This window comes from Lampris incognitus, chromosome 18, assembly GCF_029633865.1.
Source record: "Lampris incognitus isolate fLamInc1 chromosome 18, fLamInc1.hap2, whole genome shotgun sequence".
Lineage (NCBI taxonomy): Eukaryota > Metazoa > Chordata > Actinopteri > Lampriformes > Lampridae > Lampris > Lampris incognitus.
The window spans coordinates 20682674-20702022 of record NC_079228.1 but is presented as its reverse complement, the minus strand read 5'-3'; the positions used below and the strand labels follow the sequence as shown (position 1 = coordinate 20702022).

The 19349-nt window shown below is 45.3% G+C and overlaps 2 protein-coding genes across 3 annotated transcripts in view; one reads left to right on the top strand and one right to left on the bottom strand.

The window, feature by feature from the left end:
* The window catches only part of LOC130129018 (cytoplasmic dynein 1 intermediate chain 1), a 74615-nt gene extending 73541 nt beyond the window's left edge, over positions 1–1074 (top strand). For both annotated transcript variants that reach the window (XM_056298812.1, XM_056298811.1), the window contains one exon: positions 237–1074. In XM_056298812.1, the coding sequence (XP_056154787.1) occupies positions 237–347 (111 nt within the window). In that variant the 3' untranslated portion in view covers positions 348–1074. The remainder of the gene's footprint in view (positions 1–236) is intronic.
* Positions 1075–1082: 8 nt separating this feature from the next.
* Positions 1083–19349, bottom strand: part of LOC130128366 (electrogenic aspartate/glutamate antiporter SLC25A13, mitochondrial) — a 67699-nt gene continuing 49432 nt past the window's right edge. The window contains exons 15-19 of the mRNA XM_056297987.1: positions 15461–15601; positions 11272–11410; positions 4772–4930; positions 4445–4535; positions 1083–2287 (exon numbers count right to left, since the gene is read on the bottom strand). Coding sequence (XP_056153962.1) covers positions 2104–2287; positions 4445–4535; positions 4772–4930; positions 11272–11410; positions 15461–15601 — 714 coding nt within the window. The 3' untranslated portion in view covers positions 1083–2103. The remainder of the gene's footprint in view (positions 2288–4444; positions 4536–4771; positions 4931–11271; positions 11411–15460; positions 15602–19349) is intronic.

Here is a 19349-nt window from a genome sequence, read left to right as displayed (position 1 = left end):
AAATGGCAAATATGGGGTGGCACAGCAGATCTGAGCACAATGCGAGCGCGCTGCAGTGTTTGAGCGTCCAGACTTGTCATTTTAAGCAGCAGGCATAATAAGATGCCTGAGGCCGCATTTAAAATGTCAAGTGTAACCGAGTGCTAATATAAAGAAAGACAAAAATCAAGGCTATAGGGCCCAAACAAAAAAGCTGCATATTTATCAGATTCGTTGTGAATCCTGTGTTCCCCCAGTTGTCGGTGCCCCACAGCGATGACTGGGGCCGCTTCGCCCGCACGCTTATGGAGTTCCGCGCTAACCGGCCGGACGGTGAGGAGGAGGGGCCTGTGGAGCTGGCTTCATAGGATTGTCCAGACCACCATCTGAAGGGGGTATATCACTGTGGGGTCGTGCCCAGTCAGTGGCCTGACACTCTTTAATTGCTGTTACTGTAGCATGATGTTCTCAACCTCCCTCAGTTTAAATTCTCTTTTTCCCCCCACTATGTACTTAAACAGTCTTGTCCCGACAAGGACATGCTTTCCTTTACTGTACTTTTGCATTTACTATCCTGTACATGCAACCCTTTGGTTAATGGCCAAACTGTTGACTTCCTCATAATCGTCCACTTTTATTTATTTGCTCAGTTACATGAGGTGATGTGTTGCTTGACACTTGTGAGCCAGTATGAAACGTGGCAGTCTTATTGCCTTATGATGCTGTGTACTGTAACATTGCATTGCACTACCACTAAAAAAGGCAGGGTCCATAGTATAGCACTGTTCTGTTTACACTAAGTCATGTTCTGTTGGTTTTGTGCAGTTTTTTTTTCTGTATTATGCCTGCATGCAACACGTTTATGGAAATTACATGAAATCAATATGGCAACATTATACATAGTGGAGCTTGATATCAACATTAAAAGGCCATTCGCTGTCACAAATGAAATCAAATGGAAGAGTCTAGCACTTTGTTTAATGTTTTCAGGCTTAGAAAGCTACTTCTGTATATTATTTCATGAACTGTAATGAATAAGATGTAAACTGTAATACAAAGTGCTTGATGTTTAACTTGCTATGTTCACCATTAAAGCTGTCGGCTTGAAAAGTTAAGCTCGCTTTTTACTGTCACCATGTCTGCATCCGCAAGGATCCATCTGGGAGTCGCAAATGTGAAAAAAAAAACATGCGTCCAAGTTTAACTAATGGTTTTTCTTTACTCTCTTAGTACACACATATTGCTGCCATACGTACTGTAAGGCACAATTATTACACACCATATATACATTCTACAATCCTTGTACTGTACAAATCTGAATAGAACAGCTGACAGTGCGACCTCTTTTTCCTTTTATAGACATTTATACAGCATCTGAGCACATTTAGATCTGAGACCACTGACAGCAGACATTGTGTACTGTCATGCGATCCCATTGTCTTTACATTCATGATTTTGGTCGTATTCGCTACAGATCACTCAATACATTCACAAGCTGGCGTAAAACAGAATAAACCAGGACAGATAGCTGTATAGATATGAAAATATGTCTCTGGTTTTCTCATATATACAACTAAGTGCTATTATGATGTGATTCGTGCTGCGCCCTTACTTTCTGATCAATTATTCAAATTTAACTCGATGTTCTTTTGAACAAGCTGGAAGCTGCCACGACAAACCTAGCTTTTGAAACTAGTTTGAATTGCAGCAGTTTGGAGATATTTAATTTTTTTTTCGAGCATTCTTGCTGTTGCTGTGAATGTATAAATTGCACTGTATGAAAAACAAAGCTGCAATAAACAATTCTATACAGCGTCAATCAATGGGACTTCTCAGTTAAATTAAGACACACTGCACAATAGTCCTACAAAGGAGTCTAATAACTTGTGTTACATAGCTAGCTAACCAACGTGGTTGCATATAGACTGTTGCATACAGCATGAGGGCTCACAGGTTATATAATGTGTCTTCAAAAAGAAGCAAACTTTGATAAAGTATTCAACTTAAAAGTCTAGAAACTATGGACTAGTTGGTGTTTGTATGTGTGTGCGTGTGTGTGTGTGTAAAACTTTTAAGCCCTCTCTTACCCCCTTCCTCTCCCCATGTGTGGACAGAGGGTGCGGTTCAGGGGTTGCTGGTGGGGGAGGGGGCCGCCCCCTGCACCGTGAAGCGCGGGAGATGGAGTCCAAACTTGCTCTCGATGCCAGCGAACGTGGCCACGGCCAACCTGAAGCCTCCGATGTGGTCAGGGTTGGGCGCCGGCAGGCTGATCCGAGACTTGGGGGTGGGCTCTGAGCCAGCCGGCTTTCTGTGGTGTGGAGAAAGAGACAGAGAGGAGTGCCAGACAGAAAGAGCAATGAGTCAAAGGAGTGAAATAGAGCAAGAGCAAGTAGGAGAGATGGAAGGAAAAAGGGGGAAAAAAGTTAGGATAAAATGTGAGATGGGTAAATATTTAGTTGAAGACATGTTATAGCTAAATGTTAAAGAAATGAGCGGAGCACGTGAAAATGCATACAGAGGAAGATAATTTTATATCACACAATGCAAAACCACAAAAAAATAAACATCCTTATTGAATATTAAAAGTGGAGGGGGTGAGAGCTCTCCTCCACCCCACACCCCCTAAAAAAGCGGTAGAAGCAGAATTGGATGAATAGCCCACATTGGTTTCACGCTGGGTGCTGTGATACACTTCTAACATGGACAACTGAGGAACATTCAGACCTACACCAAGCCACACACAATATTCACTGGATCTGGATTTGATTTGGTTTCCCTGTGATTGTTAAGTGATTGAAAAGCCATGTAATAAATCTGTTGAGGCCTAAATTTTACATGTGTATGTGCAGTATACAAACTCACGGCATAAAAAGCATGGCTGATTATGTGAGACATTTTCAAAAAGAATTTTGAAAGTAAACATTTTTCCTTGGTTGTCTCCCATTCACTCCTTTCTTTTCTTTTTTTTTTAACTTCAGGGAGGGATTATTCTTAAAAAAAAAAAGAAGAAAAAAAAGTGACCCATTTCCAGGAGGGAAAATAAGTCTATTTTGATCCCTGAAGCCAGAAGGTACATGCATGAGTCAAACTGTTTCTTCCTGTCCTGCATCTCTGTGCAGTAAGACTCGGTGTTTGAGAAAAATTTCACATCCAGAGAGCTGTGAGTAAAGGCCTGAGCCAGCTGTGCTCTGAAATTATTTTTGGTCTTGTGGCATTTCTTTCTCCTCTGGCGGAGGAGGGACGATGCTCACAGCAAGAGCAGCTAACTTAAAATCAGCTACTGTATCTGGAGAGGGTGGCGTGAAAAGAAACTGTATTCAATCTTTACAAAGCAAAAAGTATGAGGGGAAAAAAATCCTAAGATTTCACATAAAAAAGTGGATGTTTTCGAGTGTGATTTCAAAATCACACCGAGGGAATGGTTGAAATGCTAGTCTGGGCTCAGATCGCGGAACTCTGGATTTGTAGTTATCGAAAATGATCTTCACATTAACCTACCAACTAGCTTTTTTTGTGGATTTTTCCCCGTTTTTCTTCCCTATTGTACCCGGTCAATTACCCCACTCTTCCGAGCCATCCAGGTCGCTGCTCCACCCCCTCTGCCGATCTGGGGAGGGCTGCAGACTACCACGTGCCTCCTCCGATACATGTGGAGTCACCTTCTTCACGGTTCTCCTCCCAGGTCTCCGTGGTGATGGTGGTCGCCATTTGGATGCTGCCTGCCCTTCTCACATAAGTTTTTTTTTTTTTTACATGATGATGCTGGTCGCGTGGCTTGGGTCCTGGACTGTTCCGTTGGCATCTGGACACTGCTTGGCATCCTGTGCATCATGTTCTTCATAAATTTTATGTCCATTATAATTCTGTTATCCTCTTTCAATGTTGCATTTTGTAAATTGCATGAACACAACATCCATTGCACGCTGTCCGTCTTGGGAGAGAGATCCCTCCTCTGTTGCTGTCCCTGAGGTTTCTTCCTATTTTTTCTCCCTGTTAAAGTTTTTTTTTAGGGAGTTGTTCCTTATCCGATGAGAGGGTCTAAGGACAGGATGTTGTGTTGCTGTTAAGCCCACTGAGGCAAATTTGTAATTTGTGATATTGGGCTATACAAATAAAACTGAATTGAATTTTCACCTGACAGTGAGGAGTTTCGCCAGGGGCACGTAGTGCATGGGAACATCATGGTATTCTCCCTCCCCCCCGAACACGCTCCCCGACCAACCAGAGGAGGCACTAGTGCAGCGACCAGGACACATACACACAGCCGGCTTCCCACCCGCAGACACGGCCAATTGTGTCTGTAGGGACACCCAAACAAGCTGGAGGTAACACAGGGATTCGAACCGAAGATCCCCGTGTTGGTAGGCAACGGAATAGACCTACACACTACCCGTATGCCCCAGAACTACCAACTTGTTTTAAAGAAGACAGTGAGCAAAGAAGGTGTGAGTAGGCGGTCACTTACTGCCCTCCAAAGTCAATGTAGAACCACCGCTGCAGGAGCTCATAGGTAACCAGAGTGACTCCAAACTGAGGCGAGGATCGAAAGACTCGCGCTACAGGGAGGAGCAGAAATCAGTCAACTCAAATTCATAATTCATATAGACATGACAACCTTGGGAACCCTGAACACTAGGCTTCCCCTTCACATTGAAATCTGAATGGTTTTAGCTTGTATAAAATTGACAATTAGAAAACTTCTCTAAAAAAATCAATTTTTATTCAGACAGTGATGCAAACTTTGTATATTGCCTCTACCACCATCGTCAGCCATCAGGCTTAACCAGCATACCTCCAGCCCCTTTCCAGAAGGCCCGGGGCCCCTCCTCTCTAAGAATCTTCCAGAAGCAGTCCATCAAGCCGTTGTAGGTGGTCTGGCCAGCACGCGCTGCCACCTGTAGCCTGGTCTTGATCACATCTGCCGGGGTCACTGAAGAAGCTGCTGGCATGCCTACAAGAGAAGAATACATCAACTCTGAAGTTGGAAGGGGTGCATTACAATGAGCGGTGCTTTTTCATAATAAGACACATCCCGTCAGATGCAAGACATGTGGAAAGCAAATATCAGCAAATGCATGAAATCGGGCGTATCATCATAACCATGTGAGTTAGTTTGTATTGTTCCTCTTACAAAGCACATCGCATTTGATGATCCCTTGGTCATCTTGAAGCAGGCAAGCAGCACACAAGTCACAATAGACACAAATAAGAACCAGTTCCACTCTATTCACCCTCCGACAATCTATACACAGGTCTTTTACTTTACTGCCAGCCCCGCGCTAAAATCCCAACCGAGCCATTATTTGATCTCACCCCTCTTTCTTCCTTCCCTCCTTCCCCCTCTTTTCTTGCAGCCGTATGAAAGGGCCCCAGACAATGGGTGGTAATGAGGGAGACGCACACTGGTGCCCTGTGCGCCGGCGAAAGCGATGGGCTGACTGGAAGAAGTGACTACGCAGCTCCTTCTCTGGCCACTTCAGCCGTGAATGGGCTCAATCATCGATGGCTCGGTCATTACCATCAAACTGGCCTCTTGATGATTTATTCTGACTTCTTGGGTTTTTGTGATGGCCAAACGAGCCATTCAGACCACTGATCAACTCAGTGTTGGGTAGCACACTGGCCCCCAGTAGAGGGTGACCACCTGCACTATGGGGAGGAGAGGAGAGGCCAGATAGGAGTAAAATGGGAGGACTGAGGAGGTATGTGTGAGTTAGAATGACGGGACGAGGCCATTTTGCTTTGCTCTGTAAGGAAATGTGCAGAAGAGAAGAAGGAGGCAGAGAGGAAGCAGGGAAAAGTACAAGCGATAAAAAGGCAAACTACTATTGAGCATCAACTTTGCCAAAGTGAAAAAAAGGCAATTGCTGAATTATAGTACAGAAGGATCCAGTACCAATTATGTAGTCATTCCAGTGGTAAAGGGCATCATATTGATACCACAATCTCGAATATCAATTATTTAACCTCTGTTTCTCAATAAAAAAATATCCCTTGCTTTCCTCACAAAAAGAATGTGATTAAGATGGAGAGGACCAAAGCCATTTTCTTCAGGGACCAAGGATACGCTTAGCCAAATAATGCTGCACAAACTGAGCATGTAATTCAATTTCCTGTGCTGACTGTGGAGCACTAATTGCCAAAAAGCCAAAACCGCTGATAAATACTATATATGAAAGAGACTGATAAATGTTTGGAACTAACACAAAAAAACCAAAAAAAAAAACCAAAAAAAAAAACCAACAAAAAAAACCCCATGGATTTCATTTCGGAGTCTGAAACACGGCTGCCAGTCTTGTGGAAAGAGACCAAAGGAAAAGATGGAGGCGGGGGGGGGTGGGGGGTTTAGACTTTCTATGACTTTTCCATGTTGCTCCACTCCTCTGCGTTGAGGGCAAAGCACCACAGAGACACACATCTGTGAGGATTCAAAATAAATATTAATTCTTTTACACGGATGTTCCAAACCCTTCTGACTTGGCGCGGGAGCAGCGGACCATTTTATGAGAATGTTTTCTTTAAGGTAAAACCACTCAAACATCCAATATTAAATTCCGCCTCGTCAAGGTCGTATTTTCACTGAGGACGGGGGGAGACTTGTAAAACCTCCATCAAATCGGTGGATGTTTTGATCACCGTGGCCTGCTTTGCCCACTTACTGCAACTGTTTCTGCTTACTAAACGTCCCCACCACTTTTTGAAAGCCTTTAGTTGGTTGGCCAAGCTAATGAATAAAATGACACTGGTACATATCATGTCATTCAGAGAGACCCGATATGCTTACTGATCTGTAAATCTAACTCGAAGCGGATGCGTTGCTGCTGTGCACCCTTTCATGTATGACGCAACAATGCATCTTTAGTTTAGACACGAATGCACCCCCAGGGAGGTAACGTCGGCCGCCAAAAGCTGATTGCCGTCTGCGGTTTCCACTTGCCAAAAAGTGATTGCAGCTCCTACCTTGTGACTGAAAGGTTGTTTCTGCCTCAAAATTACTTGATTTCATTCACGAGGGTTATATTTTAAAGATTATAGCTCACCCAGTCCTTTTTACTGGTTGAAACACCTTTAAAGAGGCAACACAACCCATAAAATGCACTTTTGCACTTGCCAAAAAGTGATTGCAGCTCCTACCTTGTGACTGAAAGGCTTGTTTCCACCTCAAAATAACTCGATCTAAATTTTAAAGACAAGAACTTGTTGATGAATATTTAAATGAATATGAAAACTGAATTATATAAATTGATACAGCGATCAGATTTTGTGGGGTGATCCCTTTTTGGCACAGCAGCTGTCAATCAAAATGAAAAGGAAAACAAGAGTTTATGAGTGGCCGTACGCAGCGGGTGAGACCTGCTAATAGAATAAAAATTCAAATGAAAGTTCAACGGCTCCGTAACGGAAAAAAAAACGCCAATTTCTTCATTAATGTGGGGATTTTTTTGCCCACATGGACGAAGGGAAAGCAGACACAGGCTGAGCCACCAGACAGTAGTTTGGCTCAGTTTTGATTTGGTTTTAGAAATGTGGATTTTGAGCTTGATTTTATAAATTCATTTTAACTATGACCAGTAAAACTGTTTTTTAAAAGAACCCCCCCCCCTTTTTCTCCCCAATTGTACTTGGCCAATTACCCCACTCTTCTGAGCCACCCTGGTCGCTGCTCCACCCCTTCTGCCGATCCGGGGAGGGTTGCAGACGACCACATGCCTCCTCCAATACATGTCGAGTTGCCAGCCGCTTCTTTTCACCTGACAGTGAGGAGTTTCACCAGGGGGACGTAATGCGTGGGAGGATCACGCTATTCCCCTCAGTTACCCCTCCCCCCTGAACAGGCGCCCCGACTGACCACAGGAGGTGCTAGTGCAGCGACCAGAACGCATACCCACATCGGCTTCCTACCCGCAGACAAGGCCAATTGTGTCTGTAGGGATGCCCAACCAAACCGGAGGTAACACGGGGATTCGAACTAGCGATCCCCGTGTTGGTAGACAACGGAATAGACCGCCACGCCGTACCCAGACGCCCAAAGAACTGTTTTAACTATTTAACTCAAAAGGTGCAAATGCTATCAAAATGCCATAAATTCTAGCAAATATTTGCAAACTTTAGTTAAAAATTCTGGTTTAGTCAGCAACCAGCATGTACATCTATAGTTCACTCAGTCAATCTGAGAATGGGGGGGAGATCGCTATTCCCAAAGCTTGGCTTTCAGTGCTGATGCGACTAGTTTATTTCCATTTGGATTACAGATTGCACCTTTAACAATACCAAAGCTGCCCTTTCATGACCTTCTCTCTCTCCCCTGGCTCTCTCAGCTGACACGCCCCATGTGTCCTGCAGTCTCTCCACATCTGCAAACTGAGATCTGAAACAGGCTTCATTACAGACATGGAACCGCAAAGTAAAAACTGGAAAAAGTCAGTGTGTGCAATGGATTTAGGTCACTGTTATTTCATGCTAGACGCTGCAAGGTGTATCGCTGTGCTTCACAGACAAATAGCACACACGGCACATATATTTTCTTCCTCAGCATTGAGCTCAGAAAAAAATGCAACCAAGTTTCAATGTTTCTAATTATTGAACCGATCTTGGTCAATTAGTTTTCTAAACACTAACATTTTTTTGGGGGGGGGGTTCCCCCCTTTTTCTCCCCAATGTATCCAGCCAATTACCCCACTCTTCCAGGCCGTCCCGATCACTACTGCATTCCCTCTGCCAAGCCGGGGGGGGGGGGGGGGGGGACTGCAGACTACCACATGCCTCCTCCAATACATGTGGAGTCGCCAGCCGCTTCTTTTCACCTGACAGTGAGGAGTTTTGCCAGGGGGACATAGCTATTCCCCCCAGTTCCCCTCCCCCCCGAACAGGCGCCTCAATCGACCAGAGGAGGCGCTAGTGCAGTGAGCAGGACGCATACCCACATCTGGCTTCCTACCCACAGACACAGCCATTTGTGTCTGTAGGGACGCCTGACCAAGCTGGAGGTAACACGGGAATTCGAACTGGCGATCCCCATGTTGGTAGCCGATGGAATAGACCGCCACGCCACCCGGACGCAATAAACACTGTAAATTAACCGGAATTTTGGCTAGTTGCTCAGCACAATCTCCTTCTGACCTGTTTAAGTTGTGATTATCCCTGGTCACATTTTCAGCGGAAATTAGCTTCTTCTTTTTCTTTTTTTTTACCTTTTTGTGCTCTGTACACAGAGGGCAGATTGCCAAGCTTAAGTTATGTATGGGAAATCTCGAAGCAGGAAAAAACAGCACTGTGCAGCACAAGGGCTTGAGAATATGGTCTGACTTTCTCGCCACCCTGGAAATGATCCCCTGATAAGAGTTTTGACACTCGAACTATGAAACCAGCAACTATCCAGGCTTGAAATGAACATTTTGGCTCTCTAGTGGATTCAAACATTTTCAATCATTCAAATTTCACAAGCCAAAGTACTGTTCCTGTTACAAAACAAAGAGTATGGCAGTGTGACATGTTATTTTTGCCATTTATAGCTTACCTTATTAAAACTTCATAAGAGAATTGTTTAAAAAAAAAAAACTACCTTAGCACAAATACCCAACAATACAATGAATATTTACAATTTCACACAGAGCATGTGCATTTACTAAAGCAAGACGTTACCTCTAAGTGTCACATAAATACACTGTAATAAAAGCCTTCTTCTCCCAAATACATAACACCTAGAAAACACTATTGTGAACATGGGGGGGGGGGTCAGGTGCTGTGAAATGGACAAATTGTTCACAAAGAGAAGGTTAACAATAGGAGTACAGCAGGCCGGGGTGCGTAGAAGGGACTTCTGGACCTGCAGGTGCTGCAAATACAGAAGCGGGCTGCTTATGTTCGATACGAAGAGGCAAATTTATCATTTACAAAGAAACGTGATTGTGCAAAACTGAATGGTCGTTTATTTTATGTAAAATACAAGGTTACAGCTAAACACAAAGTGATTTTTCCGCTCCAAATGACATAAAAAGTTCTTCCCAAAATGGCTGTGCTAAATGAGAGGGTTACTCATCTCTGCAAAATCTGACCTTTATCGAAAACCCTCTGCACAAATGTCCACTAACTATGCATTACTGTGAATGTCAACGCTCTGAGGTCTTTTAATTGAGCCTATGCCTTTGTGTTGGTGCTGATCTAGAGTCAGCGCTCAAAGGATTCACTTGTTCATCGTTTCCACAGAGGCTTACACAGCCACGCTGGTTAATGCCGTACAGCATGACCAGTTGTAAGACAAGTGGTTGCTATGCTCATGGTCCAACAGAATGGAGCAGAAATGTCTAGACCCCTGGAGTCATATGTATGCCCCCCAGTAGCCTGGCACTGGAGCCTGAGATACCGCACACTTTCTTCCTCTGTCTCTCTCTCACTTTTCTTACTAGGAGAGTTGCCTGCCCACATTCTTTGTTACAATAACAACTGTTGTGCTAACTGCCGTAGCATCAAACGCACTAGCCCTGTTCCTGTTTTTTTTCCTCTCCTTTTGTTTTCTTATGTGTATGTGCACCTTCTTCGAGTAAAGCATTTCAGAAGACACACATGCTTTGGAAACCACCATCTTTTCTTTTGATTTTTTTGATTTTGAGATACTTTATTGATCCCCATAGGGAAATTACGGTCTGCAATTTAACTCATCCTAGCTGTGTAGCTAGGAGCAGTGGGCAGCCGCCATGCAGCACCCAGGGGCAAACTCCAGTTCATTTTGCCATGCTTCAGTCAGGGGCACAGACAGGAGTATTAACCCTAACATGCATGTCTTTTGATGGTGGGGGAAAACCGGGGCACCCGGAGAAAACCGACCCCACGTAGGCACGGGGAGAACATGCAAACTCCACACAGAGGACGACCTCCAAGGTTGGACAACCCCGGGGTTCAAATCCAGGCCCTTCTTGCTGTGAGGCAACAGCGCTAACCACTGCGCCACCGTGCCGCCCTAACATTTTTTTTTTTAAGTCTTGAAGCAATTACAGCCCAGAGGGTATTTCTTTCAGTGACCAAGGCTATGGATGCCATGGTATTACTGACGGCTCTTGATGACAGCACTTGGTCAGGTGTCTTGTTGCTAAGCTTTATCCACAATCACAGTAAAGAGCAGCCTCTTGGGCATTACGACTATGAGCATGCCTCCTTTTGATAAACACAGAGCCAGAGCCGGTCAGGAAAAGTCACATAGGAAAATAGCGCTCGGGTTAAAAAATGATAAGCGTTTTCCTTCAGGCCTGAGCCTGATGGAGTGCAAAGGTGGTGGATGTGGTTGTGTTTTTCTACCTGCTAGTGCTCCTGCAAACAGCATCTTGACTGGCCCAACTGTGCCGTCCTCCTCACTGAGGTAGGTCTTGATGTGGGCGTAGCACGGGAAGTAGATGGCTGAGAAGGGGATGTCCCGCAGGAAACACGCCTTGGCACCCTGGTTTAGGAGGGGAGGGTGAATGGGGAGAGACAGAGTTGTAACGTAGAGAGAAGAATTGGACATAGGGAGAGAGGAGGTGAGAGGAGAGACAAACAAAAGGATGAGATAAATGTGAACAAGCTGACAGAGGTAAGAAGAGGAAGAGGGAGACTAAAATTTCTGTCAGGATTGATCAATTTTTCCAGCACCTGTGTGAAATACTAGCTATACAGAGACCAGTTATTTAGGAAAAAAAAATCTGCTCCCACTGAATCTTAAGTTCCTTTGTCACCGTATATCTCGTGGTTGAGTCTACAGAATAAAATGTCTACCTCAAAATACCAGATAATTTGTGTCTATTCACATGTGAACTATCTCTTAAAAATTTCTCTCCAACGGCAGGTGAAGCAGACAAAGAGGCTGAGTGAAAGGGGGGGGGGGGTTGTGAAAAGCAGAGACAGACAGGCTGACTGGTGGGAAAAAATAATAGGTTGTTGGAGAGGAGGAGAAGATGGCTTCTTGTCTGCCACTGTAAACAATGCCATATCATCAAGCCTATTGGGTTTCCTCCTGTATTTTCAGCCTGCTGGCCCACTGCCACTCTCTCGATACAGTAACTACACTCAACAGAGGGTGTTTAAATAGTCAGGCAGGATCTCCCTGTTTCTGGACAGGCTTCATTTAACTCCTGAGGGATAATCCTTTGGTTCCTACACACACACACACACACACATACACATACACACACACACACACACGTGCGCGCTCGCGCGTGTGTGCGTGCGTGCGTGCGTGCGTGCGTGCGTGCGTGCGTGCAGAAGGATTGCCAGATACCTGAGCTATCTCTTTCCCTCTCCCTCCTCCAGCACTTCTTGTCTGTCTGCCCCTCCTGCTGGCTGGCTAGCTGGGGCCAGAGCGGCCGCTGAAAGCAAGGAGATGGTATCGTAGCCGGACAGACAGGCTGCTTGCACAGGCTTGGGGCCTGGGGGTGTTAGGGTTAGGGAATGTAATGATATGATAGAGGTGACTTCGAGTTACAGATGAATAAATAGTTTTGCATGATAGAGGAAAAAGGACAGTCTGTGTGTGTGTGTGTGTGTAACAGACAAAAGGAGAGAGTGTGTTGAAGTGTGTGCACAAACCAATGAGCCTTAAGATGGATACATTCAAAATATGAAAAGTTTTATGTTGGACTTCTCAGAATGTTGCATCTGCTTCACTGCTGCATGCAAGAGATTATGTTCAAACCCATAAAGCTGACATACACGGAATATCACTTGGATCCGTGTTCCCACAATAGCAGCTTTCTCCCAGTGATGACTGGTGGCGCTAGTGCGTCGGCCACCATACCAACCGGTAGCTCCTCCATTGGAGGGTGAGCGTCAGGATAATTACCCTGACAAAGGCTGCTCTGTGCCTGGGCACAGCCCCTCCGGAGCCAGCCCGTCTGGGGCTCGCAGGCTACAGCAACCCCCCCCCCTCCATCCCTATCACCACACCACTACCACCACCAACAACACCACACTACTACTGCTACTGTTTTCTCAACGCACATTGTCTCCTTTCCCACACAGCATAAGGGATGACCGCAAAAGTCTATGCCGTACATATGCACACACGCAACATACAAACATGCTAAGTGCATACACACTCATAAGAGTAAGGAAGTGTTGATTAGCATTCTTAAGAGACCATGGAATGCAGTCATGCAGAAGCCATGCAAAAGAGACAAACACACACAAATGCATGTCCAAGCGCGTGCACACACACACACACACACACACACACACACACACACACACACACACACACACACACACACACACACACACACACACACACACACACACCAATATAGTCAGGTAACTTACCAAATGCATGCATGCACGCACACACACACACACACACAGTCAGGTAAATTACCAAATGCATGCATGCATGCATACACACACACACACACACACACACACACACACACACACACACACATTCTCTTGGCTCTCATGCACAGGACCAGGTAGAGGCACCACATCCTGCATTCTTTAAGAGCCTTGTTAACAGAAGCCAAAGGTTTTACATGCATGTTCCTGTCTCAAAATGACAGGTGGACAAACCAGAAGAACGCTCTGCACCTCAGCACAGCCAGGACATCTTTAAGCCCATTGAGGCATTATTGCACAGGACTGGAAACATAAAAAGTGATGGAGTCTAGTCTCATAAAACAGGTCCAATTTCAAGAACACTGACCTAAAATTTGACAACACGTGACACACACACACACATGTCCGCACACACCAAACAAAGATGTGGCAAATGAATACAGTATGACTTCAGGATCGACCTTTCCTTTCTTGATTTCAGTACAAAGTGAAGCCGAATCTTTCCTGCCATGCGCCCTGCAAGCTTATCATGTCTTCAAGTGTCCTTTTCCAGCCTCCTCAAGCTTCAAATATTAGTAGTAGTATGATAGATAGATAGATAGATAGATAGATAGATAGATAGATAGATAGATAGATAGATAGATAGATAGATAGATAGATAGATAGATAGATAGATAGATGGATAGACAGATAGATACATAGATAGATACATAGATAGATGGATGGATGGTGTTATTATTGTTCTGGTCAGAACATGAATGATTATTAACAGAATGAAGAAAATTTCTGGGGAAAAAAAACTCATCAGATGATGTTGTAATCTTTCTTGCTTGTTGTATGTGTGGGGTGTGTAATATCACACAATATGTTCTAACAGTACATTGTAATTTATAGTCCTGCGCCATTGAAAAATGCCAATTATGGCAATTAGGGTTAAATACAGCTTTCAGCATAAATTGTGCCTTTCTACTTGAGTAGAAGACCACATGGAAATGTTGATATAAACGATAGCTGATGTGGGGTAAACTAATATCTGTAATTCTACAGTAGTTAATGAAAAATCACTTATGATTTAGTCATAACTGTAATTAGGTATAATGGATTGTTGTGAATGTGTGTGGCTCATGGTAATACAATAGAATGGATGTTACATTTTGGTCACGGTGCACCTTATGCACTGACACTGACACGTTCAGCTGGTACAAACACTGTGGCTACTGGACTTCCAATTCACCAGTACCATTAACGTCAAGACAAATCAAGATGTTTTTTATGTTTTATAATTTTTTTGTTTTTTTGGGGGGGGAATCCCCCCCTAATTGTATCTGGCTAATTACCCCACTCTTCTGAGGCATCCCAGTCACTGCTCCAACCCCTCTGCCGATCCGGGGAGGGCTGCAGACTACCACATGCCTCCTCCGATACATGTGGAGTTGCCAGCTGCTTCTTTTCACCTGACAGTGAGGAGTTTCACCAAGGGGACATAGCACGTGGGAGGATCACGCTCTTCCCCCAAGTCCCCCCCCCCCCCGAACAAGTGCTCCGACCTACCAGTGGAGGCGCTAGTGCAGTGACCAGGACACATACCCACATCCGGCTTCCCATCCGCAGAAACGGCCAACTGTGTCTGTTGGGATGCCCGACCAAGCTGGAGGTAACACGGGGATTCCAACCGGCAATCCCCATGTCCCCAAGATGGCAACGGAATAGACAGCTATGCCACCCAGATGCCCATAATCTATCATTTTAAATCCCCCTCATTGCTGTCACCAAGACATTTCAAGCGTTCTCTTTTCCCCCTAATATCGATGCCTGTATCATCAACATTGCTGGCTCGAGCCTTCTTAACTACTTATTTCTTGTGGTTTATTATTCCGCCACTCCGAGCACTTTTCTTTAGTATGACAGCCCGACAGTGAGAGTCACAAGTATCACTTGAATGGTCAGTCATCAATGCCTTTACTGTCCTAGGCCTCCATTACTATCACTTCTATGATAAGACTGACGGTACCTTGTTCATAAGACTTAGTTAGGACAGAGACCTAACCACCCCATGTGTTGGTGGGATAGGGCAGAGGGCAGAACCTTAGGACAAAATATTAATTTAGGTGGCCCATATCTCATTGTACCAAGCGGACGCACCCATGTTACTAATCCTGCCCCCCTGACCAGTTGGTGATTCCCCCACCTTGTAGAGTCCGAAGAAGCCCAGGTCCCTGATGACGGAGAGGGCACTGACCCGGGGTCCAGTGGTGATCTCACCCGCTACCTGCAGACGGATCTTCACAATCTCCAGGGGGTTGGTGAAAATCACCTGGGAGCCACCAGCCTGAGGGAAAAGCCACAAAGAAGACTCATGTTATGTATGGATACAGGCTACCTATCATCTGCCAGAGATAACCATGAGGATAACACAACATACAAAACACCAAAGTGAATGTGACGGCACTGCCACTTAAAGGCCTATGTCACTTGGTACTGTATAATGTAAAAACCTGTTTTCTTGCTGTCATTTGGTACAGTACTTACTCAAAAGAAAGGTGCTCAACTCAATATTCATGATCCCAGTTGAATAAAATACAATGCTGAAGATATTATTACTCTAGTCACGCTGCAGGGTGGCACAATAGCTGCGGATGACATCATTTAACAACCATACAGCAAGTCGCTGCAAAACAAACATGGGGCAAAGGAGGCTACCGGGAAACCCAGAAGACCCAGTTGAGTCTGTCAGCTGTTTGTTTTTGTCTCTCCTAGACCCCTGCAGGGTCCATATCTTTCTCCCCAGCACCTCATCAGACTCCGCTCTCCTAACGGGAGGGTAAAAACACAAGCGCAGGTCCAGGCAGGTATTTTTTGCCTTGAAGGGGGGCAGGGCTTTGGCATATCAGGGGTATCTTGAGGAGAGGGGTGCTGAGACAAATGGTTAACAGTGCCTAGTCATGAACTGGGGAGGCACTCCTTGAAAGCCATGCAGTCAAAGAACCACTTAATCTGTCAGAATATGCTTTTGTAAACAGACCGGTCTGATGCATGTTATTCCTTCTGCTTTAATTGTTTCTCTCGCTCTCTTCATATGACCTCCTGTAAGGTTTTGCAACACTCGTTCTCTGTCACTCTGTCTTGGTTTGACCTGCTCTCAAGCATTTTCCCTCATCTCTCCTCTTTATTATTCTCTCTCTCTCTCTCTCTCTGCAGTTGCTAGTGGTTACTGTAGCTACATGCAGAAGGGCGGCACATTGCAATTAGATAGCAATCGGTTGCCATGGCGCCCTTCCCGTCTAAAAAAGGCCTCGTTCTGTTTGTTGTTGTTTCTTTCAGTTTTTTCCTCTCCTTCACCCTCTCCGATATGAATGATGAATTGTGCCGTTTCCCTCCAGCTTACGGGAAGGCATCAAACTTCAATCTGCAACATTGACATTTTTTGCTAAAAGAGTCCCTCAATTTTAAGCATTACCATATTTTTGCCCAAGAGAAGCAAGGGGGGCAGGCCCAGGAGGGGCAGGAGAGAGAGAGAGAGAGAGAGAGAGAGAGAGAGAGAGAGAGAGAGAGAGAGAGAGAGAGAGAGAGAGAGAGAGAGAGAGAGAGAGAGAGAGAGAGAGAGAGAGAGAGAGAGAGAGAGAGAGAGAGAGAGAGAGAGAGAGAGAGAGAGATTATAATCATCTCATTGAAGGTGCATGTAGCAGGTTTTGGGTTAACAACGACCGCCATAGGTGCTGTGCCCTCACAGGGTACGATGGAAACTATCAAATTCGCTGTGGTGACCGCTGGGAAACAGGGAACAAGCCGAAAGAAGAAGAAGAAGAAGGAGAAAAAATGGCACGACGGGCAACAGCTCTCCCCGAGACCAAATGTCAGCCCGTGAAAAGCGGTACGGCTGCTGCTCAGAAGCTGCTCTGGGTCACTGCTAACTCTTATGACTTACTTTATAGAAACAACCTAATTGATTAAATGCTAGCTAATGGTGCGAGCATTAAGAGGCTATTGGCTTTGGCCCATAGCAGCTTGGGTCACTTTAAATGCAGACTAATGAAACTGGAGACATTTAAGGAGAGGAAACGACAACACGGCTTAGGGCGAGGAGCTGCCATTTAGGAGCGATAACATGAAAATGGAGGGAGTGGCAGTAATAATGTTGCGCGAGCTTTTCGAGCGCTAAACTTAACTAGGCCTTTCAAATCCCTGTAAACTTTGGACAGTCAGAAGCAGAGGGAGAGAGAGAGCGAGAGAGAGACAGAGATGAAGTTAGAGAAACAGACAAATAAACAGAGTGAGGTAATAAGAGAGAAAAGCTAAGGCGAGAGAGACAGTAAGAGAGGTAGTCAAACAAGGTAATGCGAGGAATGTCAGAGGTGGAGGGAGAGAGGTGAGGGTTGTGATTACAGAGTGACGGCGTCGGCGGCTCTCTGGTGAGTCTCAGGTAATTACAAGGCAAGGTGATCCTGAGGAACCTGAGGAGTCAGCACCTTACGCACGCTCCACCGCGCCCTGCCTGCCTTGCCAGCGTGTCCTGCCTCTGAGTCTCTGAGTGTTTGTGCGCCTGAGAGTGAGTTTGCAAGAGGCTGAGGACCCCAGACCGCAAACAGCTAACAATCTTTGGAGTCAGCAACTCTACACACATACCCACGCATGCACATGCATGTACACACACACACACACACACACACACACACACAACAGACAACATTTTACTTATCTGAAGGCCAAACAATAGATTAGCAGCAGCTGAAAACATTGGCCACCCCCCATTGATAGCCATTCACACTTTCATTAGTACTTAGAGGACGTTTAAAGAGCAATTACCCTGCACATGCATGTGTTAGAGGGTGTGTGTGTTAAATTCTGCGATAAATGTTTTCATATCGTCGCGGAGCGGGAAAACGATTTACAAAGGCTTAAAAGTCAACCGTGCAAATTTTGGGAGATTTACTATGAATAATTGCTAATGACAATGAACAAAGCATTAGTGTTCTAATTTCTACCCTCCCTCAGCTTTTTCTCTCCATTTCTCGTCTCCGCTGAGGATCGGTCCACTGAGTATTTCGTGTAACTTAAGTCCTAAAATGCAAGCCAGTAACTGCCAGATAAGCATCCAGCCAGCTCAGTCAACGGAGCATGCCGTTCTTACCAAATAATCATTAGGATCTGGCAAACCCAACTGGAGCTTAATGCTGCTGAGCCATGGCTTGAGAGAGAGAGAGCGAGAGTGAGAGAGAGAGAGAGTAAGAGAGAGCGAGAGAGAGACAGAGAAAGCGAGAGAGAGACAGAGAGAGAGAGAGCAAGAGAGAGCAACTAAAACAGAGCGAGAGAGCAAGAGAGAGAGACAGAGAGAGAGTAAGAGAGAGCAAGAGAGAGCGAGAGAGAGCGAATAAGAGAGAGCAAGAGAGAGCGAGAGTGAGACACAGAGACACAGAGCATGAGAGAGAATGAGAGAGAGAGCGCGAGAGAGTGAGTAAGAAAGCGAGAGAGAGCAAGAGAGAGAGCGAGAGAGAAAGAGAGCGCAAGAGAGCAAGTAAGAGAGAGACAGAGAGAGCGAGTAATAGAGATTGAGAGAGAGCAAGAGACAGGCAGAGAGACAGAGCGAGAGAGAGCGAGAAAGAGCGATTAAGAGAGAGCGAGAGACAGCAAGAGAGAGAGGAGAGAGAGAGAGAGAGAGAGAGAGAGAGAGAGAGAGAGAGAGAGAGAGAGAGAGAGAGACAGCGTGGGGGGGGGCAGAGGGAAAAGAAGATGAAACGGGAGAAAATGAGGAGATCAGGGAGGAGGAACCAAGTATGGGCACATCCAGAAAATATAATTAAGGTGCAAGACAAAAATTGCAAAACTGGGATGAAGAAGGTCTGCACAATAAATTGCTCCCAAAAACCAATTTATTTGCGACGTTTCGATCAATCAGATCCTCCTCAGAGAGGAGGACAGGGAAGGAAAAGGAGGAGACAAACAGAAGAGTAACAGAAGAGGGGGTGACAAGGAAACAAGAGAAAAATATTTAAGAATTATCGGCGCGGCAGAGGAAAAGAGAGGAGAGCAGCAGTGGCGGGGAAGAGGAGAGGGAGAAATTGCTTGGAGATGAAAGGTGT